This window comes from Pogona vitticeps, chromosome 6 (assembly GCF_051106095.1).
Source record: "Pogona vitticeps strain Pit_001003342236 chromosome 6, PviZW2.1, whole genome shotgun sequence".
NCBI classification, from domain to species: Eukaryota; Metazoa; Chordata; class Lepidosauria; order Squamata; family Agamidae; genus Pogona; species Pogona vitticeps.
In genome coordinates, this window is record NC_135788.1 from 100,226,636 (window position 1) to 100,253,771 (window position 27,136).

At 40.3% G+C, this 27,136-nt stretch overlaps 1 protein-coding gene across 2 annotated transcripts; it reads left to right on the top strand.

The window, feature by feature from the left end:
- Positions 1-23: 23 nt before the first annotated feature.
- DDX42 (DEAD-box helicase 42) lies at positions 24-26,532 on the top strand. 2 transcript variants are annotated; one of them, XM_020793974.3, is made up of 19 exons: positions 24-162; positions 345-392; positions 2,569-2,805; positions 4,736-4,886; positions 5,582-5,643; positions 6,106-6,142; positions 9,302-9,451; positions 9,805-9,909; positions 10,903-11,022; positions 11,447-11,623; positions 14,310-14,438; positions 15,408-15,507; positions 17,266-17,313; positions 18,324-18,421; positions 18,604-18,880; positions 21,356-21,582; positions 22,812-22,922; positions 23,068-23,166; positions 24,027-26,532. In XM_020793974.3, exons 3-19 carry the CDS (start codon positions 2,585-2,587, stop codon positions 24,678-24,680), a joined length of 2,766 nt encoding a protein of 921 aa, XP_020649633.2. In that variant the 5' UTR covers positions 24-162; positions 345-392; positions 2,569-2,584; the 3' UTR covers positions 24,681-26,532. The 2 variants fall into 2 exon arrangements, with proteins under 2 accessions (XP_020649633.2, XP_078234099.1); XM_078377973.1 differs by lacking the exon at positions 6,106-6,142.
- Positions 26,533-27,136: the final 604 nt, after the last annotated feature.

Below are 27,136 nucleotides of genomic sequence, written 5' to 3' on the forward strand. Positions count from 1 at the left end.
TTCGTGCGTAAGATGCACGCCCTGCCGTGCGCGGTGGCGTCATCGCGTCACGGTCGCCTCAGCCACCAGCGTCGCGCCGCCGTTTCTTCTCCCGAATAACCGAGGGAAGGTGCGAAGGGAGGAGGGAGGCAGCGGCTTGTAGGCGAAATACCTGGAAAGGTGGTGAGTAAGAAGCCGCCGCCGCCCCGCAAAAGGAACACGAGACAAGATTAGAGTGGCGGGAAGCGCGTCGCAGCCCTTTGGGTTTGTTGGGTAGGCAGGAAGACGAGGGGGCGGGGCTGAGGCCTACCGGGGCCACGGAAGCCTTTGGACTTGATCCTTTTCTCTCTTGCTCCCTCCACTAGGTAACCACGCCTCTGGGTCTGCCGACACCCCCGCTGGCCCTTGGAAAGGTGGGTGACGTGCTTGGAATTCAGACGTTCGGTTAACGTTGGGAAGCGGGAATGCAGAGTCCCTAGAGACCTCGATTTCCTTTTTATTTCTTGCATCTTGTTTACAATTTTTTTCCGTCTATATTCTTTTTAAATGGCGAATTTTGAGGTCCTGCTACTGGGCTTACCGATTTCCAGAGTAAGAGGCATTTGAAATGCAGTGAGGTGACAAAAAAAGGCTGTCGTGTATTGTATATTTAATTATGAGACTGTGGGTCCAGTCTTGTGAAAACTTAGATGGATGTAAGCTCTTAATTCAGCAAGGTTCTTTTCTGAGTAACCACATGAATGTTAATCCTTTGTGGTTCAGGTGGGACTTGAGTGGAGCTGCCAAAGGTATACATGTAGTGTTTGTACATATGTTACTATGGTTTTCTTCATTGATTGCATTTGGGAGTTCAAGAGTAATATTTCAAAGAAGTAAAGGGTTGAAAGTCACTAGGGAAATAATTCACTCATCCATATACCTCAAGCAAGGATTTTTCATACAGCAGACATAGTATAGGACAAGTTATGCCACCAACAGGTTGCCATTGAATTCAGTATCTCTAAGGGTGAATAGAAATTGTTTGTTTGGGGATTTTCTTAAATTGTATAAATAGTTTCACAGCCAATTTTTTAGAACACATAATAAAGAGTGGTATAAATATACCAGATGGGCGGGATATAAATCAGATAAATAAATAAATAAATATCAGGTGGATCTGATCGTAATAGGATACATATTTATGATCTTAGAAGTTCATTTGGAGAGTTGAGGAATACATGATCTCTGTTTGCTGCCCTTATGTTTTTGGAGAACGAATAGGATACAGATGTAATAAGTAAAATTGTTTTCTGATTTCAGACAGAGGGGTGGATAAAATCAATGATTTTTTTTTTAAAAAATAAAATCTATTTAAATCACAGCTTAAATCTTGTTTTAAATGAAAATGTTTTTTAATTTATGAAGGCAATTTTTTTTTAAATTTAAATTGTGATTTAAAACAATTTGATCCACATCAAATCCACCCCATCAGATAGTAATGATCAATGTTTCAGATTTGGAAGCAAATAAGTAAGAAGAACATGTGGTAAATGGAAACTGAAGTGATTATGGAAATGAATATTATATAGACATTACAGACTAAATTTTTCACAATTTTATTTTCTTCATCCTGGTGAGACTTCTGTTCATTTTCTGTATGTCTGCAGAAAAGCAAGATACCTCATTCTTTTCTTCAAACCATTCACTGCTCACCCACCCCCACTCAGCTTTCCTGGGGGGGTTACATCATTGCAACTTTTACGCACAAGTGTTTTCATGACTGCACATGCCAATGTAATTAACTAGTTCAGTTACATTTCAGTATGTTTCAGAATGAAATTGAGAACAAAGTCAAATGTTAGCCACATTGGAAACTAGGACAAGTAAGAGGACTTAATATGCTGGGACTAAGCAGGCAAAAGTCTTTCTCAATGTTGGACTTATGGTTCCAACCCTTAAGAAGAAAAATCCTGCTGACAGCTGAAAGAAATATATAATAAAGAAATTATTATGTCTTAATAATTATAGGTTGCCTCAAAATTGCCACGATTTTATTGATTTTAAGGAGAATGCAGTTGATTACATTACAGATAACTGAATGGGTTTGGAATTACATAATGTCTGTTTAGCTGCGTGTCTGTGCATCCTTCTATTGAAATCAGTAAGAATGGAAGTAAGAATGAGGAACAGTCAGCAGGGAAGCCAAGAAAAAAACACCTCCTCTTTTGTTACTGCCTAGCAGTACAAAAAGACTTATAAAAATACTGAAGCTAACAAAAAGAAGAACTGCCCCCCACGTAAGATTTTATTCCACTGTCTGTTTAGGCTTTTAAGTTGCTGCTTTTCTTTATGATTCTATTATGATAGAACCTTTTAAAAAAAAAATCAGCTGCAAAATAGTCCCTTAACAGGGACAGTTTCTGAATTTTGTACCAAATATTGATGTTGGAATTAGCTTATTTTTCTAAAATCAAACTGTTTTCTAATTCTGTTTTGCCTATGAAGTGTTAGTTGCATGAGCACTATTTGATATATCTTTGAAACATGGAAGAGATTTCATACTTAATATAAAGCAAACTTCAGTACAAGTGAATGTTTTGTTTTTGTTAGACCTGTCACCAACACCATGAATTGGAACAAAGGTGGCCCAGGTACCAAGAGAGGCTTTGGATTTGGTGGCTTCTCAATATCAACTGGGAAGAAAGAAGAGCCAAAACTTCCTCAGCAGTCTCATAGTGCTTTTGGAGCTACTGGTTCTTCAACTGGATTTGGGAAGACGCCGCCACCTCAGCTGCCTTCTTTTTACAAAATAGGATCAAAGCGAGCAAACTTTGATGAGGAAAATGCGTAAGTTGCCCATTTTTGTTGTACATGTTGTTCCCAAAATTTCCACGAAAGTCCATCTTCTTAAGACAAACAGTACTCTTAATTCATAATATAGGAAATGAAGAGCTTCAAAGGGTGTTGTAACTGTTAGATACATTGGATTTTTTTAAGAACATAGAACTAAAAAGTGTCTAGTCATAAACCCATGCAATATATGAAGCAACAGAGTGCCCCCACTGATTTTCTTCTCCAGATTCTTCCATGCCAAATGGTCCCTGGTTTACTTAAGCTGCATCCAGCCCATATAAATGTATCCCTAAGCTATTTTTCCCACGTTATAGTTCTTAGGCATACAAATATTTTAAGATTTCAGCAAACTAAAAACCAGTTTAGTACATATTGTGAAAAATTTGGCAAAAGAGTTTAATGAGCAAAGTTTGAATCTGATGATTCCAGAAAGTTCTTTATACATCATGTATGTTCCATGCATTGAACTTCTGATTGCTTGTCTAATGAAAAGGCTATATTGGTGATAGACCCTTTCCAAAGACTTCTGCAGGTGGTTACCTGCACCCACTAAGAAAGTTTTCTTAGGCAGTATACACTGAAATTGCCTTGTGTACAGGAATAGCTAAAGAAGACTTGGATTGAAACATATTCTTTTCACATACATTCAGTAATAGTTGTACTTATTAGTATCTTACTACTGTTGTATTGCTTATTTTTTTCTTATACTCCAATTCTGAAATTGCTTGTATATGTATTTTTGCAAGTTAAGGAACTACAGTAATAACAGCATATCACTTATCTGTGACTGGAATAGTTTTATATCATTTGCCATTTTTGAAACCCTTGGTTTTCTCTTCTGGTTCCATGGCAGACATGTTTGTGCATTCATATCTATTCTAATGATAAACACATAGGCAAAGCAGCTACCATGTTCTCAAGAGTATGCCTTAATAACAAGCTGATGACACATACCAAGATCCAGGTCTATAGAGCCTGTGTCCTGACTACATTCCTGTACTGCAACAAGTCCTGGATCCTTCGTGCATGGCAGGAGAGGAAGCTGAACATGTTCTAAATGTGCTGTCTCTGACGCATTTTTGATATCACCTGGCAGGACAAAGTTCCAAATAGAGTAGTCCTAGAACAAACTGGAATTGTTAGCATGTATACATTACTGAAACAGCAACATCTACGTTGGTTTGGGCATGTCGTAAGAATAGCTGATGGTTGGGTTCCAAAAGATCTCCTGTATGGAGAATTAGTGCAGGGAAAGTGCCCCAGAGGGAGACCACAGATGTGATACAAGGATATCTGCAAGTGGGATCTGAAGGCCTTAGGAATGGACCTCAACAGATGGGAAACCTTGACAGCTGAGTGTTCAGCCTGAAGGCAAGCGGTGCATCATGGCCTCTTCCCAATTTGAAGAGACCCTTGTCCATCAGGCCGAGGCAAAGAGGCAGTCCAGAACCCAGCAAAATCAGGGAGCTGCACAGGGAACATATTGTATTTGTCTTCAGTGTGGGACTGTCACTCTCAAATTGGCCTCCTCAGCCACACTAGACATTGTTCCAAGTTCTCCATTCAGAGCACATTACCATAGTCTCTCGAGACTGAAGGATACCTAATCAGTCTGCTCTAGATCAGTGATAGTTGGGACTGTGTATAGTTCTGGTTGTCTCAAAGAAAACTGCATTTCACATTTGATTGAGATTTGATTACCTCATCCCCTGTTTTGCACTTCTGAAATAGAAAAACTATTACTAGATTTTTAAGATTCTAATTTGTTCTGATCGATATATTTAAAAATACTTTGGAATCAATATTAATAAGTTATTGCATAATTGTAGTCATGTGGGAGAACAGTTTTCCTTTCATTATGGACCTGACTGTGAATTGATGCCGTTCATCACATGTCCCCTTTCTTTTTTGCTTTATCTGTCAGCTACTTTGAGGATGAGGAAGAAGATTCCAATAACGTTGACTTACCATATATTCCTGCTGAGAACTCTCCTACTCGGCAGCAGTTCCATTCCAAGCCACCTGACTCAGACAGTGAAGATGATCCATTGGAGGCATTCATGGCAGAAGTGGAGGTGAAATATGATTTGTTGAGGAGAAGAGACAAAAATAAAACCTGACTTGTTCTAAAACATTTTAATCAGCATCTTATTTTGAATGGCACAAGGTGCTTTAACAGCAAGTTAATAAACAATCCATAAAATTGTAAGAAGTAAAATAATATGCAAAATGGGATAAAAACCAAAATGAAGAGCAGCAGCAGTTAGCACCATTTGGAGGACTAAATTAATTATTCTAAAGTAGTAGAAGCATGTCCTTCTGGTCAAGCAAAGTCTGTAATAGCAGTGCCACCATAGAGAAGGTTCTGCCTTGTGTACTTAGTTCAGTTTGGGAAACACCAGGTCCTGCCCATCAGTCCCAACACAGGTATGGAACTCATAAGTAGGAATGGGGAACCAGTGTCTCCCCATATGTTGTTAAACTCTAGCTCCTATCTGTATCAGCCAGCCTGAGCAGTAGCGAGAAGTGACGGAAGTAGTAATTTGTCAGCATCTTCAGGGCCACAGGTTCCTTAGCCGCCTTCTAGATGAGGTTCAGATTTCTACTACTTAATTGAATTTTTTTATTCAGAATTTTTGTTTGAAATTTAAATGTTTCTTGAATTATATGGTATGAATGTGCAATTGTTTGTTTGTATGTAGAGCTGTTAGCTCTAGTATTATACATTGGGAGGAAACTGGTGTATTAAGTTTATTTTGTGATTATTTAGGATCAAGCTGCTAGAGACATGAAGAGACTGGAGGATAAAGACAAGGAAAGAAAAAATACAAAGTAAGTGTATACATTAAGAGCTCTGTTAAAACAAGTGAGAGATTAACAGGAATATGAACTTGTGGGATTGTCTTGCACTATTCCTGCTGGAATCATATTTTTAAAATTTATCCTATGAGCGTATTTAGCCCACTCTGAACTTTTCTAAAGGCTATGAATTGAATTATGAGGATTAGTTTGTGTGGGCTGGTGTTTAAATTACTTTTCTTTACAGCAGGGAACTAAACTGGCCCCCTGGTCCTCTTCAGCTCTGATCTGTTAATGTCTTTTGTGTTTAGTAAATCTGAAACGAATTAAGTTATGGGCAAGTTCTGGTGGGTTGGAATTGGTGTAAGATGGTTTTTGTGTTGCTACTGAATGTTGTCATTGTTGAATTATATTGGTAGTTTTCAGGTTGAATGTGTAGAGCTGGGTATGTGGAACATTTGCAGGGAAGTTTTGTTTCTCTGCTTATTTTTCCAGGGGTATACGCGATGATATTGAAGAGGAAGATGATCAAGTGAGTTCCCTACACAATCTTTATATCTATTACAAAACACTAATTGATGCACATACACATTCTGATATCCTTTGAAAGAAGCCTTGTTTCCATTTGCTGAGGGGAAAGGAGTGAAATAAACAGGAAAACATATATAGTAATTAAAAGAGGTTCTAGTGTATAGATGGGATCACAGGTCTGAAAAAGATTAAAGTTATTGTTGTAGACCATGAGAAAGACTGCTGAAAATGTTTTAAGCAGAAGCCACTTCAGGACATATTTAACACTTTTTGCACATATTTTACAGAGAGCTCTGTTTTTCCTAATTCTGTATCATTATTTATCTCTGAAATTCACTAACTTTATTATAATTGTGAAAAGGCATAAATATGTATACATTCTGAAACTAATACTACTTATAGCTTAGTAATTTCCACTCTCTGTGCTGCAGCAGACTCATGTACATCAGAAGGACTGGTGGTTTGCTGTAGTGCAAAATAAGTGTGTCCTGGCTGCCCCATTTATCAGTCCTTTGCATGACTGCATGAATTGCTGTCTTAGCTTGCTACTTAATTCTTTTTCCCAACAGATGAGTAGTTTTGCTCCTTTTTGCATAAAAAGTGATTGGAACGTTTAATCCCCTTCCTGTTGTATTTGCATGAGTCACCAGTTTGGTTCTGCTTGTCTTGTCAGAATCATATCCAAATTGCATAGGAGTAAAGGGCCCCTCTTGAAAACAACCCTTTAGAAATGTGATAAATTGAAGCATAGTTTTAGTTTTAAATCAGGAGAAAAGTTACTTAGCTATGATAAACTTCAGGAAATGCTGTTCCAGCCATAGATAAGGAAGAACATTTTTTTTTCAGTGACTTAGTGTAACGTTATTACAATTGCAGTTTGGGGATGCCTTTGAAAAGGACTTAAATGCAGAGTACTGTTGGTTTGATAGGCATTGATTAAAAGCAAAGCCTGCAAACAGAAACCCTTCATTTGTAAATGTATCTCTGTCAAATTACAGTGGTGCCCCAACTTACGAACTTAATATGTTCCGGAATGATGATTGTAACTTAAAAGAGACGTAAGTTAAAGCACCATTTCCCATAGGAATACATTGAAACCCCATTAATCCGTTCCAGCCGGGCGGGGGGGGGATCACACACAAAAAACAACAACCCCAAAACCGCTGCAAGCCCCATCGGAACACATTGGGGCCAGGAAAAAAATCACCAAAACCAAACAAACATAACAATGAAAGCCCCATCAGAACGCGTTGGGGGCTGGGGGAAAAATCACAAAAAAAACCAAGAAAAAAATAAAAAAAAAACCCGCACACAGAGCAAGCCCCATCGGAGCGCATTGGGGCTGAAAAAATTTGAAGCAAAATTTTGCAGCTGGAGCTGGTTGTAACTTCAAATGGTCGTAAGTCAGGACATTCGTAAGTCGCACCACTGTACTCCTCTTCGCCTTTTCTATGCACTGCTGCTCCCCTGCTTCCCATTGTTGCGGGAGGTAATGATGCCACCAAATTAAGTACTGCCCTTTTTTTAAACCATTGTTGCTAATCTGTCAATCGTTGACAGCTGTATAAATTGCACAGATAGAGCTATGAGCCTAGTACCTCGAGAGCCAGTATCATGCAATGGATAAAATGTTGACTTGCAGTTAGAAATAAGTGGGACCAAATCCCATATGGCCATGAAGCTTTCAGGATTAACTTTGCATGTAGAATCTTTCTGGTTTAACCTACCTGTCCAGGTTGCTCAAGATATTAGGGAGATTCATGTATATCATCTGTTCTCAGCGAGGGCCATATGGCTCTCTGGAGGACCCTGGCAAATTTGAAGGAGACCACAGGCTGGAAACCGTTCTTCGCACCAACTTTATATGACTCACACAATCCTGATTCGGCTTATATTTCTTTCATATTGTATTCAGGATCATGGCCAAAAAGAGATTGAGAATGGCTGATATACATGATATGCTTGGAAAGAGTCTGTGATAAAAAAGAAATATTAATATTCATTTAATACAGTTGATATATGAAATGTGATTTTTTTAAATAAAAAGAGATAAATTATGTACTGGAAAATCCTTAAAAAGATGTGTAGGAACAGATCATTTCTCATTGTGGATTAATTTTTCTGAGAAAATAAAACTGTTTGGCTGTTTTCAAATAAAGAAATACTCATTTTTGCCTGTTTTCATTATTACATCATGGTAGACTCAGAAAAGCTGCACAGTCCTGTAAAGGAACAGGTAATCGTTAGGAGAACAATTCTTCCAGAAAGTAAATATTTACAGCTCTCACTGATGAATATTTTTCAGATTTGAAACAAAGTAGATAAGCTGGCAGTTTTTCAGAGTTTTGCTTCATAGAATCCTAGATGAGGCAGAATCAGTTTAGAGCTGGGATATAATGGGGGCTTCCAAGTCCATCTTGTTTACTTTCACACTTCATCTTGCTTCTTAGTCAAACTCTCTGTTAACCGTAAAATAAACTTCCCTTTGAAAAGTAAGTGCTCTTCACAAAATGCATTGTAGTTGATGTTATAAGAGTTTATTTGGGGGAAGTAGTAGTTTGGTGGGAAAGGAGTAATGGGAGTTAAGTCTATCAATCCAACCACTCTGACTTCCAGTATACATAAGTAGGTCACTCATGGCACTTTAGTGGTTTCTACAATAAAAGCTTCTGTTCTTATTGTTTCAGAAGGGTCATTGATTGGTTGCCCAGATGTAACGCTTGCTATAAGCTTCTGGCCAAGAAACTATTTGGAAACCTTAAGGCTAGTAGGATTAAACATAAAAGTAAAAGCTAATGAGAAAATGTTGGCAGTTGCAAAACACTGGTTGGGCATAGTCACTCTTTGCACATCTGGAGTTAGGGAAAAAATTTCTGTGTTAATAATTGAGTTGCGTGGACAAGTTTTTTTAAAAACTACTGTAATTTCTGCAAGATTAGAAAAATTTACGTAGTATTGAATTTGGAACTTTGCAGTTTGTTAAAAGATCTGGACCAGTTAAGTACTTTGTTAAGTAGAGCTGTATTAAGATGTACTTTATTTGTCCTTAAAACATCAGCAATTAATTAATCATTTTAATGTGACTAACAACAGGAAACTGTAGTAGCATTTCACCCGCACTGACACTTGTATGCAGTTACACTTTTCTGTTTTGCTGCAGGAAGCTTACTTCCGTTATATGGCAGAAAACCCCAATGCTGGTGTGGTTCAAGAAGAGGAAGAAGATAATCTGGAGTATGACAGTGATGGCAACCCAATAGCCCCATCCAAAAAAATTATTGACCCCCTTCCTCCCATTGATCATTCAGAGGTGAGATGTCTTCTATCAATAATGCTAATTTCAGCTGAAATCAACATTATCCCAGTACTGTAAATATAAAAAAGTAAAGTAAGACATTCTCATACATGTTGCAGTACTCATGTTTCGCATTGCTTTAGTTCCAAGACACAGAACTAGATGGCAGAACAAATGTTTATGTCACATTATTATCTTTCAGTTTTGTCATGGAAGATAATACTTTGATAAATCCTGTGCTGCCAATTATTGACTGAACGAAACATTTATGCATGTTCCATTAATCCACAACTGCTCAGGGGAAGACAACAGACAGTTTTTAATTGATTAAGTGGTATCCTTTCTAACTCTGAGTAATTGTCCTGCAGATTGAATACCCACCATTTGAGAAGAACTTCTACATTGAACATGAAGAAATTACCAGCCTTACCCCACAACAAGTGGTGGAGCTACGCCATAAGTTGAATCTTCGGGTATGATGAGAACATCCTGCTTCAGAGCCTGTTTTCTTGATCCCACCTAAGCACTGCGCACAAAATAAATATTGAAACTTACATAGAAGTAAAATACTTTTCAGCCAAATGAACTTATAATCCAATAGCATCAAGAATGTAGAAAGAAAGGGAGAGAATCAGTGGTATTCAGTTTTTAGGATGGTGGTACAGAGGAGAAATAAATAGAAATAGCTATACTGAGGAGGTGCAGGCAGTGCTTTTCAAAAGTTGATCTTGAGATGCTTTAGGACAGCGGTTCCCAACCTTGGATCACCTAGGTTTTCTTGGACTGCAATTCCCGATGCCTTCAGAACAGCTATGCGGGCCAGGGTTTCTGGAAGTTGCAGTCCAAGAACAAAAGGGTTGCCCAAGGTTGGGAACCACTAGTTTAAGAGAATATTGTATCTTCACATACAGAGAGAGAGAGAGAGAAAGAGATCTGCTCTTCAGTATCAGAACAGGTACAGTAGAAAAACTGGAAGCACAGTCAGCAGATAAACTGCAACTTGACTTCAACAGTTCATTACTCTTAAGCCACCATATGCCAATAATAAGTATCTGTTAGCTGACAGAAAATTTGTTTTTTCAGTCCAGCCTGTTTTTGTTTGGCTATTTGGAGTGGGTGGGTGTCTGCTCCTCTTTTGCATTATTCAGTCCCTCTTTCCTGGGGTTCTGTTTACTCCACTGGTTGCTATATCTGTTGTAACATCTAGCTAGACCCATCCCAGTAAGCTAACAACTTAGCCTTTCTGACTTACGTTTTGCATTTGCAAAGACCTAGCAGGCGGAATTTTCCTTTGGTACTAGTGTATTCTGAATTGTTTCTTCTGGCCACCACACCACATACAGCCAGATTTCCTCTCTGACTTCCCACTAAGGACTTGGACTTCTGTCTGTCCAAAAAAGAAAAAAAAATCTCAATTTCTGAACTGTTGAAACTGTTATGTATATAATTTACTTATCTTTTTCCAGGTCTCTGGTGCTGCCCCTCCAAGACCTGGAAGCAGTTTTGCCCATTTTGGTTTTGATGAGCAGCTTATGCACCAAATTAGGAAATCAGAATATACTCAGCCCACCCCTATCCAATGCCAAGTGAGTCCTGTATTCTAGTCTTGACAGAAACCTGCCAAGTATAAACTGTTTTCTTTCTATGTGATTCTGTTACTTCTTGTTTGTTTCAAGGGAGAGTTAGATACACGGTTGGTAAGATTGGTTAGATGATCAGGCACTGAAATCATCTTGTACTTTCAAAGGGCATATGAAAATTTTCTCCAGTGTTAGACACTCAAATGAGAACTGATGCAGTAGAAATGATTGGAACACTGAGCATTTTCACTATTGTGATTTAGTGTATTGTGCTCTATAGGTAAATATGCAAATGTTTTAGAATGTTTTACAGGCATACACTCATTGACTTCCCACTCTTACTTTCTCTCTCTTCCTTTTTTTAGCATCGTTTCCTGTCAATCAAATCACTACCACATGAATGTATATTTTTTTTCTTTCTCTTCTTCAGGGTATCCCAGTAGCACTAAGTGGCAGAGATATGATTGGCATTGCAAAGACTGGCAGTGGTAAGACTGCAGCTTTCATTTGGCCCATGTTGATTCATATTATGGATCAGAAGGAGCTGGAGCCAGGAGACGGTCCCATTGCAGTGATTGTATGTCCAACCAGGGAGCTGTGCCAACAGGTAGACAAGTTTGAGATGAGGAGATGGGCTGGGATTGAGAAGAATAAATACTGGACTGGAGTAAGCTGTATATCTGAGGAGAGTCATGCTGCACACATGAACTCTCTTTACTGAACTCTCAGCTAACGTTTAGTAAGTGAAAATAATACAGGACACTTTCATAAAACCCTATGTACAGTCATGGTCAAAAATATTCGCACCTTTGCAGTTTGCATTGGAACAACAACAACAAAAACAGAAGAAAGTCAAATCTGATAAAATTCCACACAGAAACCCAAAAATGCACTGGCCAAAATTATTGGCACCCTTAACTTAATACAGTGGTGCCTCACTTAACAGGCGCCCTGTTTAACGACGAATCCGCATAGCGATGAAGATTTTGCGATCGCATTGCGATGTTCCCTATAGGGAAAAATCGCTTTGCGATGATGGCTTCCCCCCCCCATCATCACAAATGCCCATTTTTGCACAGCTTGCGATGAGGGGGGGAAGCGATCATCCCAGAAAAGAGCCAGGAGCCATCTTCTCCACTCCAGCCCCTCCCCCTCCCCGCCTCACAGCTAATGGGCGCTGCTCTTAGAAGCTTCCCTAGGCTTGCCCAGCAGGTAAACAGGCAGTGGAAATGCACTGGGGAAGCCTCTGAAAGCGGCGCTTTGCCGGGGTGGTTATGGGTGGGGGTGTGGCAGGGGGAGGCCCGCCACCCCCCGGGGCAAAGCATTTTCAATGCTGAAAAAGTCCCAGGAGGCTTCTGAAAGCAGCACGAGGGAGGGCTCTGGGGGGGCAGGGGGTGGCGGGCCTGCCCTTACCACACCCACACCCACCCCGGCAAAGCGCCACTTTCAGAAGCCTCCTGGGGCTTTTTCAGCAGTGAAAATGCACCTCTGAAAGCCCGGCTTTGCCGGGGGGGGCAGGCCTGCCCCTGCCACACCCCCACCCATTCCAGTGGGGAAAGGGTTTTCGCATGACGACGATTTCGCTAAACAGCAATTTCAATGGGCGGATTATCGTCATGCGGGGCACCACTGTACTGCAGTCTTGGTTTTTTATGCCTTTGTATCAGAAATGGTGTCCCTACCATAGCATCCCTTTTCATTCAGATGGCGATGGATAGTGCGAGCTGACACTGTTGTACCCTGTGTCTGCAGATCAGCTTGAATTTGTTGGGAAGTTAATCTCGGTTCTGTATCCACCATTTGAACATCCCTTTGTTGTAATTTTTCAGTAATTTTGCCCTTCCATCCACGTCCATGGAAGTTAGCTACAGCGTCATGGGCTGTAAACCTCTTGATGATATTGTGCACAGTGGACACAGGAAAATTAAGATCTCTGGAGATGGATTTGTAGCCTTGAGATTGTCAGTGTTTTTCCACAATTTTTTTTTCTCAGATCCACAGACAACTTTTTAAACTTCATTCTTTTCTCCATGCTTAGTGTCTCACACAGCACAAAGGTCAAGTCAAATTTTCTCCATCTTAACTGGTTGCAAGTGTGATTACTATATTGCCCTCACCTCTTATTTGAAACAGGTGTGTCTAAGTGCAAATTAAAGGAGCATCACATGCTTGAAAAGCAATTATTTCTCACAATTTAGGCAGGGTGCCAATAATTTTGGCCAGTGCATTTTTTGGTTATCTGTGGGATTATATTAGATTTGACTTTTCTTCTCTGTTTCTTTGTGTTGTTCCAAGACAAACCAAAGAAATGAACATGTGAGTACCAAAACCTTTGCAACTGCAACAATTTTCTGAGAGAAGGGCTGCATTTTCTGACAAAATTGCAAGGGTGCCAATATATATGGCCTTGACCGTATCTTGTTCACTAAAACCAAATTTGGATGGAAAACCTCTGAAAATTACTGTATTTTGTAAACTCATGAGAAATAGAGACCCATAAATGTGTAATCACAGAGGTTGACTCTGGGTGAAGTTACAGCATTTGAGCAGGTACTGTGATGGTTTTATATGATTACAGGTTTACAAAACTGATTTTACTAAACCCCAGAGGCTTATTGGGGAGTGTTAAGGAAACCATGTCCTGAAAGGGACTGAGGAAGTGATTGTGAAGATGATTCAGAATATAGAGAGAGCACAGAGCTCTGTATTCAGTTCAGTACTACTACTTGTCCCTGAGTGTTTAGGACCATGGTTAAAGGCAGATGGTTTAAGCAGACTGGAATCATTTTGCCACTGCTGCTAGGTGTGGTAACATTCATGAAGTTGCTTGTGTGTACTTCGGCCGTCCTGTTATTTCAAGAGGGGTTCCACTGCAAATTGGATGCTTTTCCCACTCCACAGTCTCTGCTGATTGCTGGCTTCACTTCCAGTCACAACAGTTTTGCCTTTTGTTACCATGAAATTATATATTTACATTACAACATGGGAATTAAAAGCAAAGAACGATCAACATTTAATAACCAGAAATTCTATCATTTCTGTAATTGGAAGAATTATTGTAATGTGTTTGGAATCAGAAATTGGTGGAATGCCAGTAAATAGGAGCCTGGTACAATCTAGATATGTGCAGATATAGCAAAAAGAGAAGAATTCAGTCACTGGAAGGAAGAGCTATTTCAGCGCATCAAGAAATAGATAATTGTAACTATTACTTTTGTTGGCTCCATTGCTGTTTATTTTTCCCTAGTTTTGGTATTGTGTATCAGTCTTCTGTTGAACTAATCTACTTTTAGATCCATGCTGAATGCAAGCGCTTTGGGAAGGCCTACAACCTACGCTCTGTAGCAGTATATGGTGGAGGAAGCATGTGGGAGCAAGCTAAGGCACTGCAGGAAGGAGCTGAAATCGTTGTCTGCACTCCAGTGAGTATTTCACGGGAGCCTTTGTGCTGGGTGTAAGATGCAACTTTGCTTTGTTTAAAAAGGGAGAAAGTAGAGATGTGGCTTCAAAGGAAGTTAATATCTTGAGATCAGTTTTCTGTTTTGTTTGATCTTTTTATCTTGCCATCTCTAGTTTCAATCCACAGTTCTGGTTCATAGTCCTTTGAGATTAGTAACACAAATTTATTCTTTATATGTACTTTAAATTCATCAGAAATATTATTTAAATTACCATTTAATTGTTGCAATGACCTCAAGTTGTGCTCAGATTTTTTATACTATCAGTTTATGGTTGTGCCACAGTTTGTTTCTGGTCTTTTTGTGGCAAAGAAAATGCAGCTTCTCCATCCTCTGCTTCAAATAATGTAATTTATTTGATTTCTGTATCGGTCATCTGGGAATGTCCAAAGGTACAGTCATTTGTTCACCATATTCTAAGTAAACAAATTGTTGCATTTACAGAATTCTGAGAGTCATCCTCCTGCTTCATTTCTGACTCCAAGGCCAAATTCTCTAACAAGATTTGTTGTGCTTTCTTTGTGTGTGTCTTGCTGGATTTGAAAGAAACTAAACTGGAGCAAAGGCCCAAGGTCTAGTGTGTGAAGAAGATGTGGAAGGAGCTTTGAAGCCATGTCAGGTCACCAGTGGTCCAGATGTTTTTTGCCAAGCATTGTGAGAACCACGCCACTTACTTGGCACTAAAGGCAGCTGGAAGTCTTTTGTCAAGGACTGCTTTCAAATGTTTTCTTGCCTCTCCTGTCCAGTCAGTGGAACCCTTCTTCCTTATAATAGAACTCTTAGCCAAAGATCCTGTTGCTCATTCTCAGTAAACAACAGAGAGAAGAGGAGGAATGTAAGAGTAGTGGAGTCCTCTTAGAGATTTCCATGTTTAATGATGCTGGTAGTTTGCCTTATTGCTTGATTGATGATATGTTAAATATTTCCAATCAGGGCCGCTTGATTGATCATGTGAAGAAGAAAGCAACTAACCTTCAGAGAGTCACTTACCTTGTATTTGATGAAGCCGACCGAATGTTTGATATGGGTTTTGGTATGTACTTTAGTAGTTGTGGTTGTATGGCTGTGACACAGAACTGAGTTACATAGTTTTCTATTGTTGTGTGCCTCCAGAATTGACTATGAAGACAGTAACCTTTCTTATCATTAACTTAGTAACGATGTATTGTAGTCTTACAAAAAAAGTACAAGATATTTTAGACTTTGTATGGGTGAGGTAGCACAAAATAAGGGCTTTTTGTTTGTAGGATATACAAAGTAAGAAAAGACAGTGGTTTGACCCAGTGAAGGGTTCTGAAAGTTTGGGAAGTGATAACCAAGTACAGCACAAACATGTTCTTATATAGTATCAAGTTATGGTATGTATCCTGCCATGGTCTCTCTGGTTAGTAGATAATGACTTTTAGCAGGCTTTATGCTCCAGATGGTCGTGTGAAAGGACATACAAGGATAGCTTTTGTGGACCGCTCCCAGCCACTGGAACTTCCTTTCTTCAGAGGTCTGTCAAATCCCAGGCAGAAATGTCTTCCAAAACATTCTTTCTTTCCAAGCAAGCATTTTGTGGTCAAACAGAGAATGTGTTTTTAAGTGTCTGGCTCTCTATAATTTGTTTAATGCTCTTCACATAGCTCAATGTAGCAACAGCATCAGAGGGTAGCATAGAGTACCCAACTGCATTTAAATCATGTATCCATGACAAGTAAGAGAAAGAGTGGATAGTCCTGAAATAAGCATGTCTCACTTTCTCTCAGAATAAGCAGAGCTACTTTTGTTTCAAATAGCCACATCTGCAAGTCCACTTTTTCAGTGTTGCACATAATGTAGTCATAAATATAGGTGTATGTGAGGTTTTTAAAGATTGATTATTGATCTTAGATGCCAGTGATGAAGACTGTCTCCCCAAGTATAGACTTTTTCTCCCAGCAGAAATAAACTAGAGGCAAAACAGCTACAAAGATGCATACTTCAGAAAAACAACATTTAGAGGCTCTAGCAGTCACATTCCTACATAATACTGGTTGAAATCTTGTTGATAATAAGTCACAAGTAGTGTATTCTCATTGAATCAGAAGAATCTAGAGAAGAGCTGGCTCACCAAATTGCCATTGATTTAATGGGCCTACTCTGCTTTTGACTTACTGCACTGAGCGGCGGGATTTCTACCACTAACTCATGATTTACCCAGAAGTTTGTATGGCCCATGTTCTCTTCCCCCACCGTTGTGAGGAGATATAACCCAGAATTCACTTTTGCTTATCAGATTCCTAGCTGAATATTATATACAAGTAAGGAGTCATGGTTCAAAATGGTTTGCATGTAGAGAAACCTGAAGTGTGTTAGTGGCTTGATTGGGGTTAGGAGTTTATTTTAAACCAAAATTTGTGGCTCGTGCATAATGACAATCCAGGGATCTGTTGAAATAAACATGCATTCTAGTTTCCTCTTCCTCTGGGTTGTACAGGAAGAAGATAGAGAGCATGCATGTAGGCCTCTTTTTGTCCCCAAATATTACTGAACTATGATTTAACATTACCGTGTCAGCATAGCCATTGCTATGTGATTTCAATTAATAGTTATCAACTTCAGATGTCTGTGGTTCCTGCTTCTCCAAAAGATATTGTGGTTTCATTCTGATACTAAAATACCTCTAGTCCAAAATGTTTTGTGGTCAAAAAAGTTTGCCACAAGTATTCAGCATACTTACATGTTCAAAAATCTCAGTGGACTGCTCAGTATTTGTTGCAGCCTAATGGACTGTCAGTGGAACTCTTTTTTTTCTTTCTTCATCCAGAATACCAAGTTCGATCGATTGCTAGCCATGTGCGCCCTGAAAGACAGAGTGAGTGTTGGCTATGTTACCATAAGAATGCTTAGAATCTGTCTTTGTGTGGTTGGAATAAGTGTTTTTCTGGGTAAATATAGAGTTGTGTTTTCTTTGGGTATGAAGTTGAGTCTCAAAAACTATGTTTAATACCTTGTCCTTGGAAGAAGGAAAGGAGTATGTTAAATATTTTTGTCTGTTTTTTTACTGGTGAACCAAGCTCTGCCCTGCCTCTCCTTATTCTCCCACAGCCTGCTTTCCAATACACTTTTCCCAGACAATGTGCTGGAGCCTTGTTTGTATGTAGCCTGGCAAGCCACAGCTTCCTTGCCCTCCCGTACTGCCTCTGTAAATTTCTCTGCTGCATAGAAAATAGGGAGGTAGCAGCAGCTCTCTTGTACAGGAAGAACATAAGATGGGACAGCTGCCTGATGCTAGATCAGTCAGGTTAGCCTGCTTACTGGATAAGCAGACAGGCTTAGCTAATGTATCTTTCTGCATACCTGTATGTAATTATGTGTGAATATATATATAAACATGACAGAGGGTGAAATTTCATTGGGATATAGGAGAATCTATGGTAGAATCTGCCTGCCTAGCATAGCTTTGCCACCTAATTTAAAGTAAGGCATGCCTGATAAGCAGTGTTGGATAATGTTTCAGGCACAACTAAAAGAAAGAGGGTTTTTTTTAAAATTCCCCCCATCCTCCTGACCATCCTGGCTTTGGACCTTCTGGCAATTAAAATCCAGACTCTAGTTTCAAAAGAGTGTGTATAATCCTGTCAAATTAGAGCCATTGTTTGGCAATGCATCCGATGGATATATGAGCCTGTAACTGCCTGCTGATGTCCCTAAAAAGAAGATGTATCTGAATGTGTTTAGAATGTGCTGCATTTCTAGTGATTTTTGCATGTTTGGTTTTCATGATCATTGCTTCTAGACCACAGAGGATGTTGTGGCTTTTTTGTATTTGCATACTGGTATCTGTCTCTGGGTAAATGAAATACCGCTTTTGTGGCTTAACAGCTCTCCTATTCAGTGCAACTTTCCGCAAGAAGATTGAGAAACTGGCCAGAGATATTCTCATTGACCCAATTCGAGTGGTACAGGGAGACATTGGAGAGGTAATATTGGATATTCTCCTATGGAAAACCATTGTTTGGACAGACTTGAGCAGAGAGGGAAGTTCTGGGTGTGCCTGCTCTGAGAGTTGTCCTCTTCCTTCACTCAGTTCTGGTCTCAAAGCAATTTGGTTTACCAGCATCCAGTTCATTTTGTCAATGTTGACTCCCTCTGTCTTCAACAGGCAAATGAAGATATCACTCAAATTGTGGAGATCTTCTCCTCTGGCCCCAACAAGTGGAACTGGCTGACCGGTCGCCTGGTGGAATTCACTTCTTCTGGTAGTGTTCTCCTGTTTGTCACCAAAAAGGCAAACGCAGAAGAACTGGCCAATAATCTCAAACAAGAGGGCCACGACCTGGGGCTGTTGCATGGTGACATGGACCAGAGTGAACGGAACAAAGTCATTTCAGATTTCAAGAAAGGGGTCTTCCCAGTTCTGGTTGCTACTGATGTGGCAGGTAGGAGCACCTGGCCAACTTTAAATTACTTTGGAGCCATTTCTTAAACTGCATCATTGAACCCCGGTGTCGCCCAAACAAGCTTTGGTCTCCCTTATGCTGGTTTTCATCCACTTTCCTGCATCTGTGGTAGCGTTGAAGGTGTTATATGCTGGGTAAACATGGATTCACCTGCACAACATATTAAAAGTAGTACCACCACCTAAGTAAAGAAACGGCAGTTGAACTAATTATATGAGTTTTAGGTGTCTAGTGTTTTTAACTCATAATAGTGAATGCCATCTTTCTGAAGAAAAAAGAACCTATATTTTATTCGAAGATATATACAGTGGTGCCTCGCATAACGAGCGCACCGTTTAACGACGAATTTGCATAGCGATCCGTTTTTTGGGATCGCTAATGCGATCGCATACCGATGCTTTCTATGGCCGAAAATCACTTTGCGATGATTGGTAAGTGTTTCGCTTACCGATTTTCGCATAGTGATTTTTTAAAAACAGCTGATTGGCGGTTCCAAAATGGCCGCAGGACGCCCAAAATGGCCGCACGCAGCGTTTTCGCGCCCTGCCCTCGCTTGCCGAGGGCGCGAAAATGGCGGCCAGATGGGGAAACCGCAGAACGGTGAGTTTTGGGCCCCATTGGAACGCATTAAACGAATGGGTTTTTCCGTTCCGTATAGCGATGTTTCCCCATAGCGATGGTTAATCCAGAACCATTGTACGCTGTAATAAGCATCAGGTTAGAAGGAAACCAGTATGAAAAAGATACAGAAGGCAATGCCTCTTTATTAAAGACAGTGCTTGCCACCATTCACTTCGTTAATGACTTGTATAGTAAGTAATCATTTGGATTCAGAGAGACCTGTTTGCTGGCAACTACTACAAAGACCCTTCTGCTGACAGAGGAGCCATTTCCCATTTAGCACAAGATTGCACCGAAAGAAAAGTGACTATAACACATGTTTCTTCTTCGTGGACTCTGTGAAATCACACTAATGGGTTAATCTGCGCTTGCGCAGAAGGCCTCGGAACATTCTAGAGCTTAAAGTAACACTTTTGGCTCCGCCCCCCCAGGACCTCATGGTCCGCCCGCCCTAACAGCCATTCAGTTCCATTTTTTCCGCTGCTGCAGTTAGGTCTCCTAGCTAGAGCTCCGTGAAATATTGGAAAGATCTGGAAGATTCCTGAGATTTGGCTCCGCTTTTCATGCTTCAAGGGAAGTACTTTACTTCATATTATTATTAGGGGAGTTTTTGGACTGTGTCTGAGGGTTTTCCCTCGCTCCCCTACCCCTTTTTCCCCCCCTATTTCTTGGACTGTTTCTTTCCCGCCTTTTTTCTTTTATGGCCTCCAAGACTATAACACATGTTTTTCCTCAAGACTCCATTATTAGCCCATTATATGTATATATTGTAGCTTGTGCTTTCTGTATTTAACATGCTTCTTACACCATAATGGAAGCAACAATAAATTACAGAATTGCTTGTAAGAATTCTTCCTCAAGCATGCACAGAACTCCACAGACTGGCTATAACGTATTTTCTCTTTCCACCTGCTTTTCTGTGGGTCAAATCCATTAATCTTTTCTTTCTAAAACAACGGTATGTGATATATTGACCACACCTTCTTGGTCATATTAAACATAGCCATAATTTAAATTGTTTGAAACTACCAAAGCTCTGTAATGAAGCAACATATTACAACAGTAGTAAAAAGAGCAGATTTGTGAGAGAATAGATCATGTGTTCTCAGAGATTCCCCTTAACTCCACACAGGTATATTTTCTTTAGGCTTCTGTACTCGAGACTATAACAAATTATTTTGAAACTGTATGAAGTTTTTGGAAAATCATGTTTGTATGTAGCCTTCCTTCAGTCTGAGATTTCTTAATTTGGAATAGTTCTAAGAAAATGGCTGTTGCGTCCAGGTTGTGCTTTGCCATCCAGAGATGAGGAAAATCCCCCCCCCGGGGGGGGTGAGGTTAGCCTGGAGTATTCTGGAATCTGCAGTCCAAAAGAAAAATGTATTTTTCCCATTTTTATCCCCACCTAACTGGCTTAATTTTAAGTCCCATAAAATATTTCTCTATTATGCTCCTTTCCTTAGAGACAGCTGAAATCTGTATTAATTTACCCACAGCTCAGTGTATCCAAATGTATTTCTAGTCGAGGAAGAACGTAACTGTTTCTTCAGAGCTATAATATAAGCAGAGTACAGTACAAGTTTGTAATCTGTGTTGGCCTGTGTAGAAAGTGGGTGAGATAACGCAATTGATTTCAAGTGTTAACCAAAGTTTTTTTTAAATGGTAGTGATGGAATCAAAAAGACTAACTTGAATAGACCAAGTTTGGTCCAGATTGGAAAGGGCTGATAACATACAAAATAAAATCTCAGCACAGGCATTTATAGCATGCAAGAGTTGTATGGAACCTGTCTTGACCCACAAACGTGTTGCTTCTAATATTCTTGTGTCTAGCTCGGGGTCTGGATATTCCTTCCATCAAGACTGTAATCAACTATGATGTGGCTCGTGATATTGACACCCACACCCACCGAATTGGTCGTACTGGCAGAGCAGGGGAGAAGGGTGTGGCCTACACATTATTGACCCACAAGGACAGCAACTTTGCTGGAGATCTTGTTCGGAATTTGGAAGGGGCCAATCAGCACGTATCAAAAGAACTCCTGGACTTAGCCATGCAGGTAACTTAGGCCAATGCTAAGAAGCTGCGCCATACTTTTCTTTCCATTAAATGCACATTGTGGATTGTGTGTATCCAACTAACCCACCTTGTGTTATATAAGGTAGAGGGATATAGTCATTCTAAAGCTTTTCATTTGAAATTTGACGTAGACATTGTTAAGAGCTTGGATCCATGATTTATCTGGATGTAGCTGGGGGATTCTGGGATTCATGGTCCAAAATTGCTTTTTTAAGCTTTGGATTTGTTGCTGCTGTCATGGCTTTGTTTTCCCTGCTTTAGGAAGGCAAGGGTCTAAGAAAGAAGGTCCAGGTATTAACTAGTATTGCCTAGTAGATAAGTAATGTATCTTTTAAGTCTGAGAGATCAGATTTCAGCTGTTTTCTCTGGGATTGACATTTTATATGTCCAGAACAAGTTGCTGTTGTTTATTTTTGCTTTTTTCATCTGTAAAATAGGAATAAGAATGAGCCACCTGCATAAATGATGTGGTGTGTAGTAAAGACTGGACTGATAAATGTTGCAATATAAATATTTTGGTGGAAATCTTTCAGTGTAGTCACTGAATATTCACAGAAGCAGCTTGAAACAAGGAGCAGTGTTTTTCCACAAATTCATTAATGTTTTCTCTCCATCATTATATATTTAAAATGGAATAGCTTTCCTGTTGTTATTTTTTTGTCCAGTGGGGTACAGTTATGACTCTTTCATTCTTCTCTGCTTGTCTGCATTATTTCTCAGCATTGCTTTTACATTTCTGGTCACAAGCAAGACCCAGTAGTTCAAAGATCTTTGCTGTGCCAATTCGCAAATCACATTTTTGCTTACCATTCGGATTTAATAGTATGTGAATTTCAGAGCTACATTCTTCAGCAATTAGAAGTTTTGTTTATTTTTAACTGCATATTTAACTTGAATTTTTTATAACCATACATCTACAAACAGATTTCATTATTGCCTTGTCTGTGACATTTTTTGAAATCGTAGTACTGTATTGAAAATTATTGAGGTTTATGTGGAGTTAAGAACACAAATAAAACCTAGCATGAGGTAATCATCATACAAGCTAAAAATTAAAAACAGGGATTTGGGGCTTATTTATAAAGTTACCCATTCTGCAACAAAGACTAACTTGTGGGCTACAGCTGGTCCACAAGAGTAGTTGAACCAAGCTTCAACAAGGTGCTTGCATAGTTATTGTTCTCACACTCTCTTTTCTCCTGTTCTCAGAATGCCTGGTTCCGGAAATCACGTTTCAAGGGAGGAAAGGGCAAGAAACTAAACATTGGTGGCGGTGGCCTGGGGTACCGTGAACGTCCTGGACTTGGATCAGAGAGTTCGGTAAGCCTGAGAGTCAGATGCATACTGACAAATACAGCTGTGGGCCTGTCTGTTCAAAAGTCCCGTGGACCTCCATGAGGTTTAGTGTCATTTAAATGTTTATAATATTGGAGCAGTGCTAACCACCAACATCTTTATGTCACAGGACCGTGGCAGTAACAATGTAATGGTTAATTATGAGGCCTATAAGCCGTCTTCAGGAGCAATGGGAGACCGGTTGTCTGCCATGAAGGCAGCATTCCAGGTTGGTACAATAAACTGCCCTGCTACACATGATTTCTGCCACTTTGCCACCAGGTCCACTGCCTGAATCCAGCCATGACATTCAGGCCTCTTCATTTATTCCAGAACCTAGAAAGGAAAATCCTTCAAGACAAAACCAGACCTTAACAGAGGGCTTGAAGCAGGACTGGGAATTGTGTGCCCCCCCTCCCCCCGTTACATGCTCAGCTTGATTCACTTGTCCACATGAGGCACATTTGAGGAGGTGTTGTGGCCCCTGTCCTATAGTCACACACATCCTAATCTAGTTCAAAACTTAAAATTTTCTCATTAAACCTTGGCAGGAAAGGCATTGGTTGCCAGCAACTAGGCTACATCAATGTGGCATTCAGCCTCCAGCTGCAATCTACAAACTGAATTTTTCTTGTGTCTAGCTCAACTTACTCAAGGAACAGGGTGTAGCCATTGATATCTGTCTACCATTTTATTTTACGTTGTTCCTCGTGTTTCACAGATTAGCCCCTGACCAAACAAGTAGACATCACAGATCAAAAGATGTTCTTCTGCCAAATGTAGCAAGGGATTGTCTAGTAAAATGAGCCAGATAGCATTGCAGCAAGTAAGCAAAGCCACTGATTACAGTAGAAAGCCAAAAGAGGGTGAATTATGTTGTTTTACTAGGCTATCCTAGGAAATGTTTCTTCCCTGTAATTAAAATGGCAGTTCAGGTACCCTTGAAATCTCTGGTCAGTACATTACAATGCAAGCCTTACACCTGCCAATACAGTGTCCAGTATTTCTGAAAAAGGGCTTCACATTTTCTTTGCGATTTCCTGTGATAATAGCCATGGTTACAGCTTTTCTTTTTTCTCTCTCTTGTAGTCCCAGTATAAGAGCCATTTTGTAGCTGCCAGCTTTAGCAACCAGAAGACAGGCAGCTCCTCAGCAGGGGCCAGCGGCTGGACCAGTGCCGGCAGCTTAAACTCGGTGCCAACAAATTCAGCCCAGCAGAACTTGGCAAACCCCGACAGTCCCATGAGCACTACAGGCGTAGCAAAGGGCATCCCAGGTTTCACGAGTGCTGGAAACTTAAACAGCATCCCCAGCTTTCCAAGCTCTGGAATTCAAGGATTCAACAATATGAATGCCAGCAACAGCACTAATAGAGGAGAAGGCAGCACAGGGAGCAGAGAACGGTACAGTGACAACCGCAGTAGCAGTCGCCACAGTGACAGCCAGCGCCATGGAGATGGTGGCAGTCGCCACGGTGATGGTCAGCGACATGGGGAAGGCTATCGCCATGGTGAAAACCGCCACGGCGGGGACAACCACCGTCACGGTGAAAGCCGGCATTCTGGTGGTGGGAATAGCAGCAGTAGCCGCCATGGTGACAACCGGAATAATGGGGACAGCAACGAGAGCAGAAACAGTGAAGCTCGGAACAGCGAGAGCAAGAAAGAGGGCAACAATAGCAAGACTGATGGCTTTGCTGTTCCTGAACCCCCAAAGCGCAAGAAGAGCCGATGGGACAGCTAAGGATCCTGGCTACTGACCCAAGTGTCAAGGTGCCTCTGTTTCCCTTTCTCTAATGAGGGTCTCTCTACTAATACATGGCTACCAAGAAGGAGAATAGTGGACAGCAGCCACCCCCAACCAAGCCCTGGTTGGCGCATTTGCCGACAGCTTCACTTTAGCGGCACCTCAGTGTTGTGCTTTGATCAAAAGGAAAGTGTTCCCTTTTGTGGCATTTCTCTATGCTCTGACTTTTTTAAAAAAAAAAACCTGTCCACTCTGAGGGACTTCAAAAGAGTGAACTTTCTGAGTAAGAGCAAAACATTTTTGTGTGTGATTTGTTTGTTTTTAGCAGAATGTTCCAGAAAAGGGCCTCTAACGGGTAGGTTTTTTTTCATTCAAATCAGTGTGGATGTGATATAAACTAGCCCTTGTTGACCTGCCTGCCTCATCTGACCTCTCTCTCTCTCTCTCTCTCTCTCTCTCTCTCTCTCTCTCTCTCTCTCTCTCTCTCTTTTCATTACCCCATCAGCACCATGGTTCTGTGCAGAGACATATAATTTATACAAATAGGGATATGCGTAGGTTCATAAAAGAACTGGTTAGCCAGAGCTGAGTGGCTAGCATGAGCAATAGATGGAGGAAGAGTTGTGTTTCCTGAGGCAGACACTGCAGACAGCTGCCCAGAACTGAATAACCCATCTAGTAAGAGCCCTGGGCCCTGCACAGAAAAAGTAGTATTTTGTTATAGTGTATGTCAGTTCTAGTAATCTATTTACACTTTTCACTGGGCATCAAGCTTAAATCTCTCTTGTGTTTGGATTTGTCAACACTTGTTCAGGCTCTGTTCTGCCTTTTTTGGTCAGTTGTCCATGGGCAGGGCAGACAGATGTCCAGATCCTTTCCTGGTAGCTCACACAGAGATTCTGTTCCTCGTTTTGGGAGGGAGACACAGGTAGCACCAGCAAAAAGTCTCCTTTACTTCGCATGATAGCATCCATTAATGGTGTGATACATTTGTGGGGACAGAATGGCAAACTTTTCCACACTAATCAGCATTTTTAACACAATATGCTACCTTGTGTGCTTTCACTACCTCTGTGCAGGAGCAACGAGTGCAATGTGAAAACTGCTTAGCAGAGACTAGCAGAGACCTCTGTCTGCTTAAATGGAAACCTTTCTGTTTCCAGAGATTATCCTGTTTCTACTTGTATTAGTTCTTTAATATGTATGTATAGGGCATTTGACTGCATTAAAAAGGATGTGGTGGCATGGAGCATAAAAGGACAGACCATGCAGCTGTTGGGATATCTCTCCCATAGGGCTCCCTAGGAGGCAAGTAACATTAAAATATGTTCTCACAACATCTGTTTCCCTGGATTTTTTAAAATGATTATTTTGTGAATGTTTTCCAAGTTACTCTACCCATCTCCCCGAGTTATAAGAGAATTACGAGGAGACATTTTGTATATAGTATCAAGTTATTTTGATTTGATGGCTGACCAAGGAGGTTTCAAACTTGGTACATTTGGGACTGCATGTTCAAAAAGTGCATGTGTGTGCAGAGATGCTAAAAAAGGACCTGTATAAACAGCATGCTACTCTTTCCATATGGCCTGTTGCAAACACTTTTGGAAAGAAGTAGCATATGTAAAAATATTTTTGATTTTTTTTTAATCATTGTGTGTTCTTGGGCTTTTTAATCTGATTATTTTTCCTTTTGTCAGAGTGGTAGAAAAACTTCGTTTGCTGAAGATAGTTCTCTTTTTGCTTTTCATTTTTATGATGAAATATCTGAAGCTGTATCAGGACCCTGTGACATGTCATTCCCTTTGCTTTCCACTCTCTTCTATTAAATGTTTTATTACTAGGACAATTGCCTGAGGTGCGCCTGTTTGTTGTGGCCTCTCCCCACCTCCAGTCTTTCATTCATAAGTGGGTTTTGTGGATGCAAAAGATCTGATTGTGCTAATTGATGTCAGGAAAGACACCCTACCGGGGGGGGGGGGAACCCTCAAACTTACCTCTTTAAAAATGTAGCAGATGGCAAGAGAGAGCCAATACATAAGCTGTGGTGGCTAGAAGGTCAGACTAAGAGACCTGGGTTGGAATCCTCATTCAGCCAAGGGAATGAATGCACCAAGGGATGGAACGGCAGCCCACCACTTCTTGAACACCTCATCTCTTGAAACCCCTTAGCATTGCCAGAAGCCAATAGCAATTTTTATTTATTCATTTGTTCGTTTATTTAAAATATTTTTAACTTGCTTTTCTGCTTTAAAAGAATCCAAGGCGGCTTACAACAATTAAAAGACAGTATTTAAGATTGGTAACAATGAGTATACAATACTAAAAGGATCAGTAAATACAGTACCAAAAAAAACATAAGCAACACCAAAACACATTCAATGCAATAAGGTGCAACAATCCATTTTTAAAAACCCCACTTGGCAGCCGTTCATTCAGGGAAAGCTTTCCTG

Bases quoted from the DNA above. Each gene is read 5' to 3' on its own strand.
- DDX42 (XM_020793974.3), top strand. From the start codon at position 2,585: ATGAATTGGAACAAAGGTGGCCCAGGTACCAAGAGAGGCTTTGGATTT. The intron at 5,644-6,105 runs GTAAGTGTATAC...TTATTTTTCCAG, and splicing joins AAGGAAAGAAAAAATACAAA to GGGTATACGCGATGATATTG. The intron at 15,508-17,265 runs GTATGTACTTTA...TTCTTCATCCAG, and splicing joins AATGTTTGATATGGGTTTTG to AATACCAAGTTCGATCGATT.